This window comes from Antennarius striatus, chromosome 18, assembly GCF_040054535.1.
Source record: "Antennarius striatus isolate MH-2024 chromosome 18, ASM4005453v1, whole genome shotgun sequence".
Lineage (NCBI taxonomy): Eukaryota > Metazoa > Chordata > Actinopteri > Lophiiformes > Antennariidae > Antennarius > Antennarius striatus.
In genome coordinates this window covers 19,447,152-19,465,727 of record NC_090793.1, presented here as the reverse complement: position 1 = coordinate 19,465,727, position 18,576 = coordinate 19,447,152, and the positions used below count along the sequence as shown (strand labels likewise).

The 18,576-nt window shown below is 40.2% G+C and overlaps 2 protein-coding genes across 3 annotated transcripts; one reads left to right on the top strand and one right to left on the bottom strand.

The window, feature by feature from the left end:
- The first annotated feature begins 3,804 nt into the window (after nucleotides 1-3,804).
- Nucleotides 3,805-7,700, top strand: pold3 (polymerase (DNA-directed), delta 3, accessory subunit). 2 transcript variants are annotated; one of them, XM_068339860.1, is made up of 12 exons: nucleotides 3,805-3,925; nucleotides 4,264-4,319; nucleotides 4,556-4,655; nucleotides 5,113-5,152; nucleotides 5,265-5,397; nucleotides 5,605-5,866; nucleotides 5,947-6,019; nucleotides 6,097-6,250; nucleotides 6,391-6,494; nucleotides 6,592-6,677; nucleotides 6,793-6,871; nucleotides 7,325-7,700. In XM_068339860.1, exons 1-12 carry the CDS (start codon nucleotides 3,869-3,871, stop codon nucleotides 7,528-7,530), a joined length of 1,350 nt encoding a protein of 449 aa, XP_068195961.1. In that variant the 5' UTR covers nucleotides 3,805-3,868; the 3' UTR covers nucleotides 7,531-7,700. The 2 variants fall into 2 exon arrangements, with proteins under 2 accessions (XP_068195961.1, XP_068195960.1); XM_068339859.1 differs by having other exon boundaries at nucleotides 6,790-6,871.
- A 143-nt stretch (nucleotides 7,701-7,843) lies between these two features.
- LOC137611765 (sodium- and chloride-dependent GABA transporter 3-like) lies at nucleotides 7,844-18,009 on the bottom strand. The gene is made up of 14 exons (XM_068339858.1): nucleotides 17,858-18,009; nucleotides 17,613-17,747; nucleotides 17,316-17,453; nucleotides 17,011-17,113; nucleotides 16,503-16,635; nucleotides 12,050-12,184; nucleotides 11,871-11,974; nucleotides 11,488-11,612; nucleotides 11,298-11,410; nucleotides 11,069-11,206; nucleotides 10,864-10,966; nucleotides 9,067-9,167; nucleotides 8,736-8,903; nucleotides 7,844-8,613 (listed from the first exon to the last, which is right to left on the bottom strand). The coding sequence occupies exons 1-14, from the start codon at nucleotides 17,997-17,999 to the stop codon at nucleotides 8,512-8,514; spliced, it is 1,740 nt and encodes a 579-aa protein (XP_068195959.1). The 5' UTR covers nucleotides 18,000-18,009; the 3' UTR covers nucleotides 7,844-8,511.
- Nucleotides 18,010-18,576: the final 567 nt, after the last annotated feature.

The following is an 18,576-nucleotide window of genomic DNA, read 5'->3' as shown; positions in this document are numbered from 1 at the left end:
GCACAAGACCTACCAATCACCAGAAACAGAGCAAATCATTTAGATCACTTGTGTCAAACTCAAGGCTCGGGGGCCAAATGTGGCCCTCTATATCATTTTATTTGGCACGCGAGGGCATGCATTGAAATTCAAATTCATTCAAATTTAAAAAACTTTATTAGTTCCTAAGGGGCAATAGAAAGCACATAAAACAGGATTGGTATAAAAGTGCAAACATACAGTGTAAACAGAAACAATAAAGATAATTAATAAATAATAACATAAGAAGAAGAACACATAAATATAAATACAATGTTTATGTTAAATAATATCTCAAAATGTAGTGAGTTAGTTAAAAAAATGGTTAGTGTCTAAAAATAAATAGGTCAAAAGTGTGCTTTGACCAACAACTACATTTCCCACAATGCAGCCCATTTCAACATTGACAAAAAAGTTATTACTTTATTAAAAGATTTATGTTATAACAGATCAATAAGCGAACTATAATGTTTTTAACTTGAGTAAGTAATAAATTCAGAGTTATATAACATTAAGGAGAAGTTACATTTATTTTACATTATGTTGAGTTACATTTAGTTACATTTATAAGTTACATCTGGCCTTTTGAGGACAGACATTATGCTGATGTGGCCCCCAGTGAAAATAGGTTTGCCACCCCTGACTTACATAGTCCGTCCTGAAGTGTCGTCTAGATCCAGAAGTAAAGAACAAATTGTTTGCAGATCTTCGGGGTGGGTTTTGGGGGGTTAGGGGTCCCGTGATGGGGATCAGACTATATCCTGGGACCATTGGGGGCATTGTGCCGCCTTAACAGAGGTTAGACTTCTGTCCAGATTTTAAAAAATTCTCTATTTCTCTATTTCCTTCTCTATCATTTATATTACGTAGCTATTGCAGGAAGATTGTGCAACCAAGGAGGATCATGGGTACTTTTGGTTCTATTTGTTTTACGGCTGCTGTTATAGAGGTAAGATTCAATGGAACACAGGTTTATTATGTTTCTGTGGGATGTTTTAGTAATCTAGACACCGACTGGAGTGGAACCGGTGACATTTTATAGACGACACTCTATTGTACATTAGTTCTGTCTGTCACACCCCCACTGTCTCTATTTCCAGCACCTGGATTCAAACTGTACATACACTATCTCTATTGTAGAATACAGCAGCCTGGGGGGATGGATTCTAGTTCCTATTGTCCTGACAGAGTGGACAACAGTTCCGCTCTATCATTTCTACTCCAGCCGGCGAATGAGCAGACATTAGCTGGTCCTTATCAGCAGGAGCCACAAAGAGCTGAGGGTGAAGCGGAGCGGACGCCCAGGGGGAAGCAGCCCCCCAGGGACGCAGCTAATGACCGCCCCCCCCGACGGAGCCTTACGCTGGGATCGAGGCTCCGACGCGACAGCCTCTCCATGGAGAGTTGACAGTGAAAGGAAAAGTAGTTTCAGTGATAAAATAAAAAGCTTCTCTGGATTTGAGCTTCTGGCATTCAAACTGTTATTAAATTCCTGGGTGGAAGCAGTTTGATGGCTGGAAGAGGAGACTGGTGGATCAAAGATGGGTGGGCAAGGATCAGACACTCACTCTAGTCTTTAAGAAATGTTTATCAGGTAAAAAATAAAAGTTAGTTCCCTTCGGAAAATTAAGTCTGTGTGTGTGTGTGTGTGTGAACATATATATGCATGATCTGTGATCTCTAGAAGTGATCTCTGTAGCGACAATCAGCAGGAATGGTTGCAGCATTTCTGAATTGATTGAGGGAATCTTTTCAGAGAACAAACAAACAAAAAACATTCCTCATGGTTTCCTTGAGGAGCGGAAATCTTTTCTGTGATTTGGAGAAGTTAAAGGCCAGATTACAGAGGTAGGAAATGTCCAAATGTTGCTGCAGAATAAAAGGAATCCATATTGTCCTCTGACTAAAGCTTTGCATTCACCTTCATACACCAGGATATTATCGATTAAAGAATGCATAATCAGGGTTTAACTCGGACTGAACAGCAGGGATATTCTAATATCACTGATATTGTTTGAGAAAGAGAATTGTTTGACTTTTGAAAGTATTCATGTGGACAAATGCACTTTGATTCTGGTTCTAATTTTAAATAATTGATATTTTGCATGAACGTTTTTCTTTTGGTCTGCAGGGGAATAGAATGAGATTAACATAAGATTAGCCCTCTATCAAATTTATCTAAGAGAAGATCACAATCGTCTTGCCTTCAAGAACATGCATTGATGGAGTCTAGAGCCAGAAATCAGACGGAACGGTTTGTGTGGATCAACAGCTGTGAATATTTGATTTGAGTACGAACTTTCACAAACTTTACAATGTATTTTGTATTTCGTCTGTGTTTTGCGCTTGCCCTTGTCTTTTCTCCTCTCATCTGTACCTTGACCCCCCCCCCCCCCCCGCTGAGCCATCACTGCTAAGGAGTGGCCTTTTCATTCTGCTTCATTTAACTCTGGTTTTGTTATCGCTTTGAACAGAAATGGCAGTCAGACCCCCGGGTAGAATGTGTGAACGTCCCACTGACTGATCAATGACATGCTTTGGCTGAAAGGCCAGTTGTTATTCCTCTCTGAAATTATTGGCTCAAATATGGACCTCCTGCAGAGAAGGTGAGTTCCTATTGAACCTGCACTGATATATTTGCACCATCATAACAATTTGAACCAACCCTGAACCCCCGGAGACCTGCCATCAATCTAATGTCTACATCTGTTTAGGAACGTCATTGTTCCTATGATGAAACTGATTCGACCACCACTAGCTCTGACCCAAAAGCACTAATTTCATATGATAAAAAACACAACCAAAATCATTATTTTGTATTAACATTTTAATGATCAATGCTCCACCCCGTCTCAGTCATGAAAAACAACTATTTTTGAACTACTTTGCTCAACCTGGATATTCAGATTGAAGAAACAACCAGTAGAGGGCAGCAGTGCGCGGTCAGTGAGCGTACAGCCAGTCAGAGAGAGAGACGAGAGAAGACAAGTTAGTAACAAGCATGAATGAGTAAAGAAGGAGAGGAAGAGGAGACAGATGCTCAGTGCTTCATGTCAGTCCCAAAGCTCTCTAACCCTCCAGCAGCACGGCTAAGTGTCAGCACACACCAGCCTTATTTATAAGCTCTGTAAAAACGAGGACAGTTTAAGCCTGTATTTGAATATAGAGAGGGGTGTCTGCCTCCCAGATCAAGACTGAATGGTGGATCCACAGAGGAGGATCCTGGAAACTGAAGGTTCTGGTTGTGCTTTACATCATATCAGGGACCACAAATAAGCAGCATCCTCCACAAGTCTCCGCCCAGGTTGTGGAGACTAAAAGTCCTGTAGTTGGATGTGTATAAAATGTTTGGATGGTGGTGAACATGGTTTTTATACAGCTTGAAATGGATTTAGAATTGTTTTACCGTTGAGACCGTTTGATGTGTTTGTTTTATTTTATCTTCATACACAATTTCCTCCAGATTAATAAAGTATCTATCCATCTATCTATCTATCTATCTATCTATCTATCTATCTATCTATCTATCTATCTATCTATCTATCTATCTATCTATCTATCTATCTATCTATCTATCTATCTATCTATCTATCTATCTATCTATCTATCTATCTATCTATCTATCTATCTATCTATCTATCTATCTATCTATCTATCTATCTATCTGCTGTATCTGTCCTCTATTTCTAATGTAATACCCATACTGGCCATTAGGTGGCAGTATATCACCACATATCGCACCGGAAGAACGACCTAGCTGCGTGACGTTGAACAGGAAGTAAATAAACCGCCTTCCCGCGCAGTTAAATCGGCTTCACGGGACGCTCGTCTTGGTGGACATTCGGTGGAGATGGACGAGCTTTACTTGGATAACATCGATGAATATGTCAACGACCACAACAAGATCGTAAGCGCGTCCTAAAGTCGCGACGCGTCGCGGATGAAGCTCCTGTTTGGTGAACTGCGTTCAAAAAGCCTTCAGTTTAGCGAAGGATCAACAAATAGACGGTTCTGAAAAGAACCACCACACGTTTTACAGCTTTGTTCGGAACATTTACAACATTCAGCTACAAAAACATGGAGAAAATAGCACTCAGTTTATTCATTTCGACGTCATTTTATATTATTCTTTTGCATAATTAGCTGTTTTCCAGTATTAGCTGGTTCCAGTGTTAGCTTGAATCCAATATTAGTCGGGTCCAATGTTAGCTGTATTCTCAGTTGTCGTGTGTTTCTGTTGAACAGGTGACTTACAAATGGCTCAGTCTAACACTTGGAGTTCATGTCAACACGGCCAAACAGTGAGTGTTTACCTTTTCTTCAGGCTAACTGGATGCCATCATATTAAACTGAAGCCAAATAAATTTTTTTTTATTGATTATTATCATTATGTTATTGGTAATAAAAGCTAATTATGCATCTTAAAATAAAAAAATAAAAAAAAACATTAAAAAACAAAACGGACATAGCATTGAATGTTCTAGTCTAGTTGACATATAATGTTCCATGTTCTTTTTTAACCCTGTCTTGTTTCCAGGATGCTTTACCATTACTTGGATCACAAGAGAAAGGAAAGTTCTGCTCCTTTACACGCCACATATCTTGTGTCCGGGAAGTTTGTGGACAACGGACAAACGGTGAGAAACACAATAAATTCATGTCAAACAAAGATGAACATTCAGTGACAGAATCAAACTCCTTCTGACTGAAAGTGAAGTTCTTTACTCCACCAAACTGTCCCTGCAGCGTTGTGTGAAACAGCTGATGGAGATGGAGACTTTTCAAACTGACAAACAGCCTGAAATGACTTTAGGCATTCATGACACGATCGGACTCTCCAGAGACGCATCCCACTTTGATTTGACAAGTTGTTATTGACAACATCCTTTATTTTGAAATCCTCATGGTCCCCTCTAAACTGACAGCGTTTCCGTGACGAATCACGGTGTTTGACACGTAAATGTATTTTGCTGTACTTTTCCGTTTTAAAGTTGATCCTTCTTGACAGGAGAGACTTCACATTCTGCCAGTTGACCAGATAAATCAACGATTATTCTTGATTTTGTGTTGTTGATGATACTTATTTCTTGTCAGAGTCACAAGGTGTCAGTCGTCAAAGAGGATCAGTTGGAAGGTGCGTAACTGTTGTGTTGCTTTCACCCAGTAAACTGCAGAATTTGTTGTTCTTTGTGGCTTTTAGTGTGTCTTTCGGTTTTATTTGTGAGACGTCTTGCTTTTTTTTACAGACTTCAAATCCAAAATGAACGTGATCGTCAGCGTGCACGTCTACAGCGTCCAGAAGGCCTTGCTGAAAGACAGCGGTCCTCTTTACAGCGTCGACTACGACGCTGTGAAAGACAACCTGAAGAACTGCAGCAGGTTGTGTGTTTTTTTATGAAGAAAAATGTCATTTCTGTAAAGATTTCAACAGTCATCTAACAGATCCACTGAGAAATATTTACTGTAACTCCATCTCTATTCTACTTTGTCACTCTCTATTGATACCTCTTCTTTACAGCAGCACTCTGGAGCGTAGAGAGATGTGTTTTAGGAGGTCTCTAACTGTCCTCGCTCCTCTGTCTGCAGATACAGCTCGATCTCCTGTTCCAGTGCGGTACCCATGTCGACTCAGGACCTGCAGAAGGGCAGAGAAATCAAGCGACCCCCCACGCCAGAGCCTGAACACAAGAACCCTGTCGTGAACGGAAACGGAACTGGAAACGCTAACGGCTCTTCGAAACCTCCCACCAAACCGCAGAAAGGCATCATGGGAATGTTTGCAAATAAGACAGCTACTAAGAGCCGGGACAGAGATGTGAAGACGGAGGAGAACGAAGATGCGTCGGTGGTGCGGGTCTCCTCTGGCTTCTTTGGGATTAACTTAAAGAGGTTGTTGCTATAGTAACTATTGTTCTGCTTTTTTTTAAGGTTGATGTCCCAAAAACCAAATCAGCAACAAAAGCAGAACACATGGCAAACTTTTTTGGGACTCAAGCAGCGAGTGAGTAATCCTTACATTCTGGGTTTAATACATTCAGGGTGATATAAAAATGTGTAAATATATTATTTATTCTTTAGAAAAAGCTGAGAAAAATGTGAAGGTGGAGGAAAGAGCTGAACCATCATCATCATCATCATCCTCCAAAGAACAAAAACGTCAGAGCCCACAACCACAAGAAAAGCAACTGGCTGCTGCAGTGGAACCAAAAGTCCTGAAGAAAGACTCCAGGAGGTTTGTCTGTGTTCAATTATTATGATTAAAGCATAGACACCATCCAGAATGTGGATTTCTGAGTGATGAAGGATTTTAATTTATTTAAAATGGCAAGGGATTGGTGATAAATATATCCGAAAGTCTTTCTGTCTTTGAAGCAAAACCAAGCGAGTCGTGGATTCTGACAGCGAGGAGGAGAAACTGGAGAAGAAAAAGCGACGGAGGATAAAGAAGCCCGAACCAGACAGCAGCGATGAAGATGGTGGGATTAACTTTTCACATTATTCACTTCCTATATCAGGAAGAATTTCATTGGTCAAAATGAATGATGTAAGACCAACACCTGATTGTCTCTATAGTTATTCCAGACAGTCCGCCGCCGACGGGAGCAAGAGAACAGAGTCCTAAGAAGGAGGTGGAGGCTTTGTCTGTGGCTCATCATCATGTACGTGTCAAAGACTGAGTATTCCTCTGTGATAGGATGATAGAATCATTTTTTTTATTTAATAAAGATTAAGAAGAAGCTAATGCAGGTTTCATTTATTATTTTTCCACAGCAGGAGAATCCTGGAACAAAGATCCGGAGGAGGAGACGCGTACTGAAATCACGGACTTTTGTGGACGACGAAGGTTGCATCGGTATGAAACGCATGTTTTTAAATTTTGTGACGAGTTCAATTTATTATTTTCTAAAACAAAACCCCCCCCTCCAAGAAAAATATGACACTTTATGTAATATGTAGATGATAATGGAATCATTCACAAATTATTTCAACCTAATCTATAGCTAAAAATAACACAAAGACATTTCAGAAGTTGAAACAGAAAACATTTATTGTTTCTTTAGCATCTTAATATAGAATTTGATGCTAGTCAAACATTTTAATTCATTCACTGTCAGTTTTTTGTAGCCGTCTATCTCCTTCGGTGGACTTTCTCCGATGCTCCAAACAATTACCAATGTTTTCTTTCTGTTCTTGACCGATCCTGATGATGCTTCGCTCAGAGCGACGCAGTGTTCGCTCACTGCTGAGCTCTGACTTCCACTCACTCACCCTGTATTGCTCTGGTTCATCTTCTGTTTGCCCACAGTCACAGAAAAAGGCTACGAGAGTGAATCGTACTCTGAAACAGAAGCTGAAGCTCAGGCTGCCCCACCAGCATCAAAAGACCCCTTCTCAACAAAACTACCAGCAGGTAACAAACAGGAAGAGAAGAAAAGCCAGAAGAAATCTTCTGCTAATGCAAGTAAAGGAGCGAAACAGGCTTCTATTATGGGATTCTTTCAAAAGAAATGATGGAGGCCACCGCTGGACGCTTTTCCTGACACTGAGGAAGGACATGCACGTCGCTTTTTAACAGGACTGGAACTGCATGAACACATCTTCAGGATAATGAATCATCTGCTTTCGTCTTACTGTTACCCGCTGTAAAAAGATGTCATACTCAATAAACGGTCAAAAATTAAGCGTCTTTCTACTGTCTGTGTGGTGGTGAATGATGACTGCTGTCACTGAAAATACTAATCAGGATGATCGGCGAGTTTGTGAGAAGGAAGTGACAGCAGCACCCATAAACTGGACATAGACGGTAAAAAAAATCCCAATTGTGACGTTTACATCTGCACATGTGAAAGTACATACATGTATGTAAGGCTGTTTGTGTCACATGTGGCTGCTGTATCGATTAGGATAAAGAGGCTTCTCTTCTGACTGGTGAAGAGTACAGGTATTTAAATTCTGATGTCGCATTAAATGATCTAATCTTGACATTTTTTAAAGAAAGTACACAAATCTGTGTAATGTATGTAAGGTATGGTTTTAAGTCTAGAAGGAAAAAAATTGTCACAGACACTTCATGATGTTACTGAACTTATAAGCAGTGAAAAGAAGTGTTTTATGTGCAACACTCCCACAACGGATAAAGGTTATGGCTCTGGTAAAAACAGGTATCTAAATATGTATTGTGAAATAATTTTCCTCATTGCTTGCAGTGACGTCTGTCCTTTCAATGAGTTACAACCTCATATAAAGGATTTTCGCCTTTAACAGGCAGCAAAGCAGATGTATGCAAGGGTTATTCTAAAAGTTATTTTGCAACTGCATTTATTTCATAACTTTAATGATATAGTTTAAACAAATATTCGGGGCCAGATTAGAAAGCCTAATGGGCCGTACATGGCCCTGGGGCCGCAGTTGGCCCATGTCTGGTGTAGCTAGTGCTGTATGATAGTATGAAGTTACGTTATGAATTATTTCATTTGACTTTTAAGGCCAATCTTAAGTTTCAGGTGATGTCAGTTCAACAGTCGTTTCCTCTTCTCTCCCTTTTCTTCTTGTCCTGATTGGATCTTCAGCAGGACGACAAAGAGCAGACAAACGCTGGAACAAACAACATCATGTTCACACACTCAATTACTGGGGACATTGTGGACATATTTAAATCTGCTGCAAAGCAAGTACTGTAGTCTCCTATAGTCATATTCTTCAGCGTGAATCCTGACCTGCTTGAAGGTTCCTGGTGTTAAACACATCTGTCCAGCTGCCCACAGCGGCACCATCACAATGGAAGAGAAGGTCATGGTCCACCCCAGTGCGTACGCCCAGTCAGGGTAAACGTAGTCATTGATCGTGAGGCGCTTGTAATCAACCAGGTAGATGATGAAGGAAACCTGCAGTTCATTAAAAGACACACTGATATAATGCAAATCAAAAATCTCTTACGTTAAATATATAATCTCTTCTATTTAACAATTTATCTAGTTCAGTTTTCAAACTGAAAAGGATAGACTAGGATGCAAAATGACTGGAAGTCTCAAAGGAATTTTAGTGCACCAGTGAAAGGATGGGGATGATGTATTTCCAGCAGAGTTTGAAGAAAACCGCTGGTTTCTGTCCGGTCATGTCTTTAATGATGTTGAAAATACGGTCAGCTCCTGGAATAAATCAAAATGATCCATTTTAATGGATTCGTGAATCGTATTAGTCAAAACAGATGCAACAAATGGGAAGACGACCTCAAGAATCATAGAATTACATGACCTGTTTATATGATACAAGCAAACCTTAGTTTTCAAACGCTTTAGACATCGAACAAATCGTAATTCGACCAAAAAATTCGGATTTTTTTTGGTCTCAGAACAAAATTTGGAAGTCGAACGCGAAACAAACTCCGTGACATCCATCCTCCTCCTCCTCTCCCTCTCCAACATTCACGTATGCCAACTTGTTAGGATACCAGACCTGCTCATCCGGAATCTGCGTGGTGAATGATGAGCGGAACGAAATGAGTTGGATAGAACAAGCGTACTATATTTACATGTAACCACTTCCGGTGACAACAGGAAGTCCCAAAATAACAGCGTCAAAGGATCGTACTTAACACGACTGCTCACCACCACAAAGGTAAAAATTGTTATCTTTATTGTTATTATGCTTTAATTGTAATGTCCTTTTTATTTTAGTTTACTGTATTCAATAATTTTTCACTTAATTTGCGTTCCATTGCCTATGGTACGTACCGTAAACTTCTGTCCAAAAGACGGCGGTAACTCGTACCTTAGGCTAACCTGATTACGTCCATGTTTTTTTTTCTTTCTTTCTTTCTTTCTCGTGTTTGCTTCCTTCTTTTAAATTTCTTTGATATGTTTTATTACTATACAATACAATCTTGATATATACCGTATTGACCCGAATATAAGACGGTGTTTTTTGCACTGATATAAGACTGAAAAAGTGGGGGTCGTCTTACATTGGGGGTCTAGACATTAGACCATTCACAACGCTAGATGGCGCCAGATATCTATAAAGCGAATGCTGAACTTGAGTCCCCAGGCCAAAGGAACCCGTCACGAAGAAGAAAAATAAAAATAGCGGTAAGAAAGAAAAGAGAAGAAAATAAGACAAGAGATATAGCAAAATAACATGCTTTTTCTCTCGAATATATTGTCATAATCATTTGTTTCAGATGTACTGTAATTATTTTTTGTGTAAAAATTAAATTTGGTGTTCAAAAAGTCTTTTTTCAAACTTGAGTCTTTATAAAGAGGGGGTCGTCTTATAATCAGGGTCGTCTTATATACGGACCAATACGGTAAATGACATTAGAAAATAACATAGTACGTGGATACAGAGGCAGAAAATGGATGGATATTATGTTGAAAAAAGGTAGTTTTCTAGCGTCTTGGAACAGATTAAGACCATTTACATTATTTGTAATGGGAAACATGTATTTGGAATTCCAACAAATCGGTATTTGAACAGCCTTCCAGAACGAATTGTAGTCGGAAACCGAGGTTTACATGCAGGGTGAAATTTGTTGGGCAGATGGGGGGGGGGGGTTTATCCCCTCTCTGGTTTTTATGTCTGTACCTGAATCAGACTTTAGGCTCATGGGGTCTACAATTAACCTAAAGAAGAATTAGGCCTGTTAATTGCTTATTTTTTCATGATCACAAAAAAATTGCCTGCTTCTTTGTTTTTGACAAATTGCACCCTGGATATCCAAATATTTAATCAGTAATGAGACATAAACTATCTACATGTAAAGGAAATACCGGTTTTCATTGCTGACAAATACAATTATATATAAAATAGATAATTATCTTTTCAGAGGTAATAAATCTCACTCACCAAAAATCCAGCCCACTACCAGACACTCACAAATAGCCATGAAGTTCTGACAAACTCTTGTCGAGCCGTAGAAGTCAAATAGCTGGAATACATAAATTCCCCCCTGAAGCAGGAAGAAACAAGTTTAATTAAAACACATTGGCAATAGTTATAAGGTTTATAGTTTACTTTCTGGTTCTGAAATGGTAGAACTGTTTCCGCTCACCTCAGTAACCAACGAAAGATGTACGAGAAAGTTGACTGCACAGACAACCAGGACAAAGATCTCACGCTTCCTAGGTGCACGCAACCACTTTGGAAACAAATCGCTCAGTGAGGTGATGAAACCCTCCACCATCACAAACTGGGGACAAAATAGAAGTTTGATTATATATTTATCTGGAAGATGTGTTATTGGTGTTATTGGACGTGTGAAATTGGTAATTTGACATTACATGTGAGTCAGTAGCCAGTAGAATCAGCATTAGGAAGAAGCAGACAGTCCAGAACTGTGGTAAAGGCATCAGAGCCGTCGCCTGAGGGTAAGTGATGAAGGCCAGACCTGGACCTGTGGAGAAAAGCTGAAACGTCTCAATACTGTATATGAACTATAAGGTGACTTGGAAATCATAATCGTTACTGCACCAGACTGAACCACTGTATCCACAGGAACACCCTGCTTGTGAGCCATGAACCCAAGAACAGAGAAGACGACAAATCCAGCAACAAAACTGGTTCCACTGTTCAGCAGACAGAGCCAGAAACAGTCCCTGTGGGTCACACAGAGACAATAGAAAAAAAGTTGTAAATAGGATTTGTTTTGTTTTCAACAGCGACTTCTCCAGGGTGTACCCCACCTCTCGCACAGTCAGCTGGGATCGGCAGCCCCCTATAATTATCTCGTCTTAAAGAAATTAATCTTAATTAATCTTTGAAACAGCCTCATACCTCTTTCTATCACTACATTGCTTTTATGTCTGAAAATAAAAATCAATTGTTCAATCAAGTCTTGAAATGCCACTCCTTACCTGTAACAGTTGTTGTTATAGTCGTTGTAGCTGCTCAAGACTATTAGAGTTCCTGCAGTCAGACTGTAGGAGTAAAATATTTGAGATCCTGCCTCAATCCAGACCTGCAATGTACAAAAATCTATATTACAGATTACAATACAAAATAAATAGAATTTGGTCATAAATAAAGAGGTTACCTCAAGTATAGGAAGGTGATTCAAGTCTGGATACAGGTAGTAGTAGATCCCATCCCAAGCTCCTGGTAGAGTTAAACCTCTGATGAGTAGAATGAGGAGCATCGCATAGGGGAACGTGGCTGTGAAATACACTACCTTCAAAAAGACAGAAAATGTTATCACCGTTTGCATTTTTTTGTCACAAGACTATTTGAAAAGAGGTTCAGAAACACACTAAAACACTTAAAACTCTATTTAAAATGTGTGTCTGGGAATCTATTCCCAAATAGAGGGTCTCAGAGGATTTGAATCAGTTTATATCACGGAGTTTACTCCATGTTGAAGGAAATGTCTTCTTTAGTGTTGGGGCTCTAAGGCTGGCCGGCTACCTTGAAAGTAACCGACTAATTCATGCTTTGGTACAAAAAGCTGGAATCATCAGCTTCTCCGGCTACTGGCACCAAACACAGCCAGCTGATCATGAGAGGACAGAGCTGCTGGTTGTATTCCTGGATCTAGCTAATGCCTTTGGGTACCAGGCCTCTGATTACTTCGGAGTCCTGGATAGCATTAAAAGTCGAATTAAAACACACTTTCTAGATATTTTACCGTGGCAGAATTTACCACAACACCCTAACACAGGGGTCGGGAACCTTTTTGGCTTAGAGAGCCATATACACCACATATTTTTAAATGTAATTCCGTGAGAGCTATACAACATGTTCAAAACTAAATACAAATAAATGTCTTCATTTTATGTTATACCAGCACTTTTACAGTATAATAAATCTCTCCATTTTAATAACTTTGTTATGCTGTTGCTAATCAATGAATATTTCTAATCATTAATGTGACTTCCGGTGCTGCATGGTTTTGCTGATGGCTTTGGTGTCTTTCCATTTCATAGATGCAATGTTATCATTACATATTAGACACACTGCAGAACCTTCTCTCTCCTCAAAGGCAAATTCCTCTCTACATTCCTGCTAAAAAGTACGATACTGCTAGTCTTTTTTGCTTTTAGCCATCTAAAAGCCATCTGCTGTACTCTAAGTGATTGATACATCGATAAATAAATAGATCACTAGGACATTTATGTTTGCCATCGAATAGAGTCTATTCACTGCCTCGTAGCAAACTGGCATTCTTGTCGCCAGTTTGCACATGCTTAAAGGAATCTAAAGAAACACTTTTTTTATAGTTAAAGATTTGTCTACGAGCCAGATGCAGTCATCAAAAGAGCCACATCTGGCTTGCGAGCCATAGGTTCCCTACCCCTGCCCTAACAGCTTGATGCAGGCATTACGGTAGGTTGTACCATCTTCCCACTAGCATTTGTGGTCATTATTAGGGCCTGAAAATGATGCAAGCCTCAGCGAGGCACAATATGAAAAGTAGAGGCAGGACGTCATTCAGGGTATTGTTGGTGTTGCCAGGGAAGCTCAAGTTGTGGTGTTAACAGTTTGGTTTATTACCTTGACTAACTGTGGATAAAGTTTGTATTTCAAAGGTATAAAAAATATAGAAACTGGTCAACTCTTCATTAGACAGTGGGAGGGGGTCAAGAACAGGAAGACTAATTGGAGAGAATTATAGTCATAGCCTATCAGGGTGCAAGTCTCTCCCAGGGGTGAGACTCTAGACATCACAAACAGGTACTGAAATGTTTCACAGCTGCAGTTGAAGATAAACAAAGGGAAATTATTTCATTAGCCATTAATAAAGAGGCTAGAAAAAGTAACTTTGTACGTGAAGGGGAAAGAGATAGACCAATTGGGGACAGAGCTAGACCAATTGGGGAAAGAGATAGACCAATTGGGGACAGGCACAGCTGGACTTCTAAATGTAGGAGGAGTGTGGGAAATGAAGGCTGACCGAAATCAGCTGTTGGCTGTCCCAGTGTGGTCTGACTGGGAAAAAATGTTCCTGGCAGCAGAAGAAGCAACCTGACTCACTGCATGGCTGTGGGTAAGGAAGGAGTGTATTTCCTGGAGCAACTGTTAGTTCAGGTAAGTGTTTGCCTTGGTTTTGGTTCTATTTCAGTCTTCCTGACTGCCAGAGGCAGTGCCTTAACACTGGATAAGATCCGTCGCACGGACATACAGGTCCAGTATTAATATCAAGAAGTCACAAGTGCGACATGATGACGGTAGCCAGCGTACATCAACGCCCCTTCGTCATTCATTACTTCCCGATGATCTTCTCACGGTACGGTCGAGTTCAAACATTTGAAAAAACTACCAAAACTCCTAAACTGCAGTCTTTTCGCAGGGAGCCCTGTAACCCTATTAGGTTGGAGCAGCACGTTGCGTCCTCCACGGGCTGTGATTAAGACATTGTCCATTGTTTGTTTGTGGGAGCGTTTGACTTGGAGCACCTGTGTCTCCACTGGCACGCAGCAACAGACGCCAGATTTGAACGAGTGAAAGGGCCTGGTTTCAGTCTCTTTCTCTCTATACACCTTGGTAACCACACCTTTGAGACATATAATTTCTGCAGTTAATGTTACTGTTTTGTTTTCCGTGGGAGGGTTTTTCGCTCGTGTGTAAGTATCTATCACTGGGAGTGTATTCGCTCCACGGTTGTTTGCGTTTCCCCCCTATAGCGTTTCGCTTGAGGGGTGATTTTCTGTTGTTGCTGAGAGTATATTCACTCCGCAGCTCTTACTATATGGTTCCCCGTAAGAGTGTTTTTTACTCAGGGGTGATTTTCTGTTATAACTAAAAAGAAACGAAAAAAGGTTCTGCACTTGCATGTATTTTCACATAAGAGCGTCTGTTCTCAGAATGGGTTCTCTATTCATTACAGAGAGCGTTACTAGCTCCAGATATTTGTTTTTTCCCACAGGAGTGTCTCTCCTCAGAGTGGGTTCTCTATTCGTTACTGAGAGTTTACTAGCTCCATAGTTATATGCATTTTCCCATAAGAGCGTCTCTGCTCAGAGTGGGTTCTTTATTCCTTACTGAGGGTGTTCAGTAAGGAATAAATTAATGTATTTCCCCATTAGAGCGTGTTGGGAGGTGTCCAACAGGTGTTGGGAATACCCCAAGTTCCAGATTCATCAGACCTCCAATGCTACGGCCTTAGCCTCCATGCAGGACGCAGCTACCTATGGGCTTGGCAGCATGCCATCTGTGGAGCCATCAGTTAACGCCTTTATTTGTACGCCAGAGGAGGTCCTACCACGAGTCACTGCCCCAGGCCCCAATGTTGCCTTACAGACGATCTGCTGGTTAGGAGCTATGACACAGCGGTGCGGGTCGGCCGCATTGGAAACTCCTTGTCGCATATCATGCTTGCTCTGTCTCAGTCCCTACAACCCTCAGACATGCTTGCCTCCTTGGGCACAGATCGTTCATCAGCCCCGGTCACTTATTCAACATTGACTCCACGACAAGTGTGGTTGGCCAAATCCCCGCTGTCTGAGCCTTGTCAGAGGATCCTCTGTTGTCTCCCCGTAGTCCCGGGGCAGGTTTTTGGCACTTTGGCACACCAGGCCTTGGACCGTAGTCTCCAGGCCAATCAGAGACAACTACAGTTTGCCAGCCTTCAGTTGCTGTTTCCGGCAACAAGGTGACGGTTTGCACCAGGCTATGGCACCAGTCAACCTCAGCCGCCATTACGGCAGGCAGCTACCCAAGGGCCTCGAATGTCAGGCAGATTGGACAACGGCACTGTGCTCCCCCTCTTCTGGCGCCCAAGACGCAGAGGTTTCGTGGGTCTGTGTTTCTCCCCCACTTACAGTGGGATCAGTAACGTGATGGCAACATGGAGGGGGTGATCTTGGAGGACTTCTGAATGTAAAACCAGATTTTAACAGTTCATCCTGTGTATGAGTGAATACATATTCACAAATAGTTGGGTGAAACTTTTTTACAGTCGTTTATATCACTAGTGATCCGTGAAAGTAGGAAAATATTTAACTATAGGATATTCCTGTGATAGATGAACATTTCCATATGCTGATTCACACACAACAAAGGCTTCAAACAAGTTTTATCTTAGTTTAGTTTTTCCTCAACTTTTTCCATTTTATGATTGATTAATAAAATCTTTTTTATATTTGTCTGATCATTGACTATCAGCTCGACTAGAATAAAAGTTCTGTCTAGAAATCGACGGAAGTTGATCTAATATAATTGACCAAAAATAGATTAAAAAAAGAATAAAACAAAATCCAAGCAAGATTAGCTTTTTTGGTGGAAATATTTAAATATTTTGGAAATTTAGACAAAGCAATTGTTCTGTTAAATATGTTATTGTAAATACAGATTTCTCCCAATAGTGAAATTAAAAATAAAAATGTAGATATCATGGAAAGATGTCTGATAAAGCTGGAGGAAAATGACAAAACTGGAGAGATGGTTTTCTTCCAAAGAAAACAAATCCTTTCACAACAATGAATATTTTTGATTTGTATGTAGATTTCAATGGATACCCCCTAGACACAGATTAGATCTGAAGGTCCACTGACCTTGCCAGAGGACTTGACACCTTTCCAGATACAGAAGTAACAGAAAATCCAAGCAATCAGGAGACATAAAGTCAGTTCCCATCTGATACTGCCGAGCTCCTCGATGCCTCCAGACAATCCTAAAACCCGCCGTCTGAGGAGGGGAAATGTAGAAATACTTGAAGAAAGTAATTAGTTTATATTTTACAACATTTATTTGTGCGGGATCAGCAGGTGCTCTGCTTAATGAATACTGTATTGGCAAGTAAGGAAAAGGAAATCACCTGAAATGATTGTTACCAATGAATATGTCAGGCCTGAGAGTAGTAAAATTTACCTGTATTTACTTTAAATATTATCAGCAATTAGGTAATTTGATTCTGAGGTGCATCTGAACTGCTCACAATAATAAATGGATCTCATAATTGGCCTGGATTGACTTTACTACATGGCTACAGATTTTATACTTTCATGCATGAAATAACATCACAATACATATAACTGTATATAGACATTTACATATACTCACTCCCAGAATTCAACAGCAGCAGAAGTGGTGTTTTTCAGCCTGGTTTCATTGGCCGTCAGATTCTCTGAGGGTGAATCCAAAATTTGAACACCCATACAGCTGTCTGATTGAAAGAACAGATAAATTAACAGTAGATTATTTACACACATTCCATGTTGTTGTCTATGCCTGAAGACGACAGTTTTGGTTGTATTTCCCTCCCATTAAATAAAAGTGTCTAACTTTTTGCCTATATTATTAGTTTCAATCTTACAATAACATTCTTGGAAAAAACTCCCTCTGGACAGTATACACTATGTCCTCACCTGTATTCCAGGTGTTGTTACAGGTGGCCCAGGGGATCTGGGTCCTGAATGAGAACACCAGGTAGAAGATAGCCCAGGCTTCGATCAGGATGTAGCTTAAGTCATAAAACTTCATCACCAGGTATCCACAACCAATGCCTGAAACAAAAAAAATGACATCCTCATTTACCTGACTCACCTTCAAGACAAGACTTTATTCCTGAAAGATTCCAGATAGATAGATGAACACTTTATCAATCTGGAGGGAAAATTATTTCCATTCATTATTATGTATAAGCATAACAAACATAAACCCACCTGTTGCCAGTGGACACAGCTTCCTCCAGCAGGTGACGAATCCTTCCTGGGTGAACTGACCAACTGAGGACTCCAGTAGGAACAGAGGAATCCCACACACCACAGCTAACAAACCATATGGCACCAGAAAGGCACCTATAGGTCAATAACATTTGTACACAAAGACAAATTAATTGAGTGAAGTCTTTCAAATCAGCAGCCATATTAATGTGAGAAAGAAGAGCAACAGATTTTATAACATTCACCTCCTCCATGCTTAAAGCATAGGTATGGAAATCTCCACACGTTGGCCAAGCCGACTACATATCCTGCAACAACCAGGAAATATTCCACTTTATTGGACCACTGTCCTCTGTTCCCAGTGTCTGTCTCCATCGTCTTTTCCATTTTCTTTTTTGTGTCGTCTCAACGGTTGTGTGACCCGATATGATTCCCTCCTTCACACTGATACTTGACATCTAGATCTATTTCTAGATCGTAACCCATGTGACAATATTGCTCTCTCCAAATGATTTTTTATGCCCATGCAACCAGGTTAACGAATTAAGTGTTTCTATTTGTCAGAATTACAGTAATGTGTCCTAATTACATTAAGTAAACGTTTAAGGACGCCAGGGGGAAGAAAATAAAAGGACGAATAACGTCACCTGAAATGTCACGAAAGTCATGACAGACTGACTCCTATGGCAATCCTTCAAAAGTGGACATTTCTGTGTTCTGTGTATTCTCTATATTATTAATCAAGTCAATAAAAGTAAGTTTGATATGTCACAATATTGGAATATTTCATAAAATTATTCAAACAAAGGATTTATAATCTAAAAAGGTATGGACATTTATGCACTAAAACCTGTTAGAAGTTCCTTTGGCACAAATTTCTGCATCAGAGCAGTAGGACATGGAGATGAGTTGGCTTGTCAAACATGATTTAAAGATCTACACAATGTAAGCTGATTAACCTTCA

What these genes read in the sequence shown, in the direction of transcription:
- pold3 (XM_068339859.1), top strand. Translation starts at nt 3,869, where the DNA reads ATGGACGAGCTTTACTTGGATAACATCGATGAATATGTCAACGACCAC. An exon ending in TTGTGGACAACGGACAAACG is followed by an intron (nt 4,656 to 5,112) that starts GTGAGAAACACA and finishes ATTTCTTGTCAG; the next exon opens with AGTCACAAGGTGTCAGTCGT. An exon ending in GGACGACGAAGGTTGCATCG is followed by an intron (nt 6,872 to 7,324) that starts GTATGAAACGCA and finishes GTTTGCCCACAG; the next exon opens with TCACAGAAAAAGGCTACGAG.
- LOC137611765 (XM_068339858.1), bottom strand. Translation starts at nt 17,999, where the DNA reads ATGGAAAAGACGATGGAGACAGACACTGGGAACAGAGGACAGTGGTCC. An exon ending in ATGCTTTAAGCATGGAGGAG is followed by an intron (nt 17,748 to 17,857) that starts GTGAATGTTATA and finishes ATTGACCTATAG; the next exon opens with GTGCCTTTCTGGTGCCATAT. An exon ending in ATCACCTTCCTATACTTGAG is followed by an intron (nt 11,975 to 12,049) that starts GTAACCTCTTTA and finishes TGTACATTGCAG; the next exon opens with GTCTGGATTGAGGCAGGATC.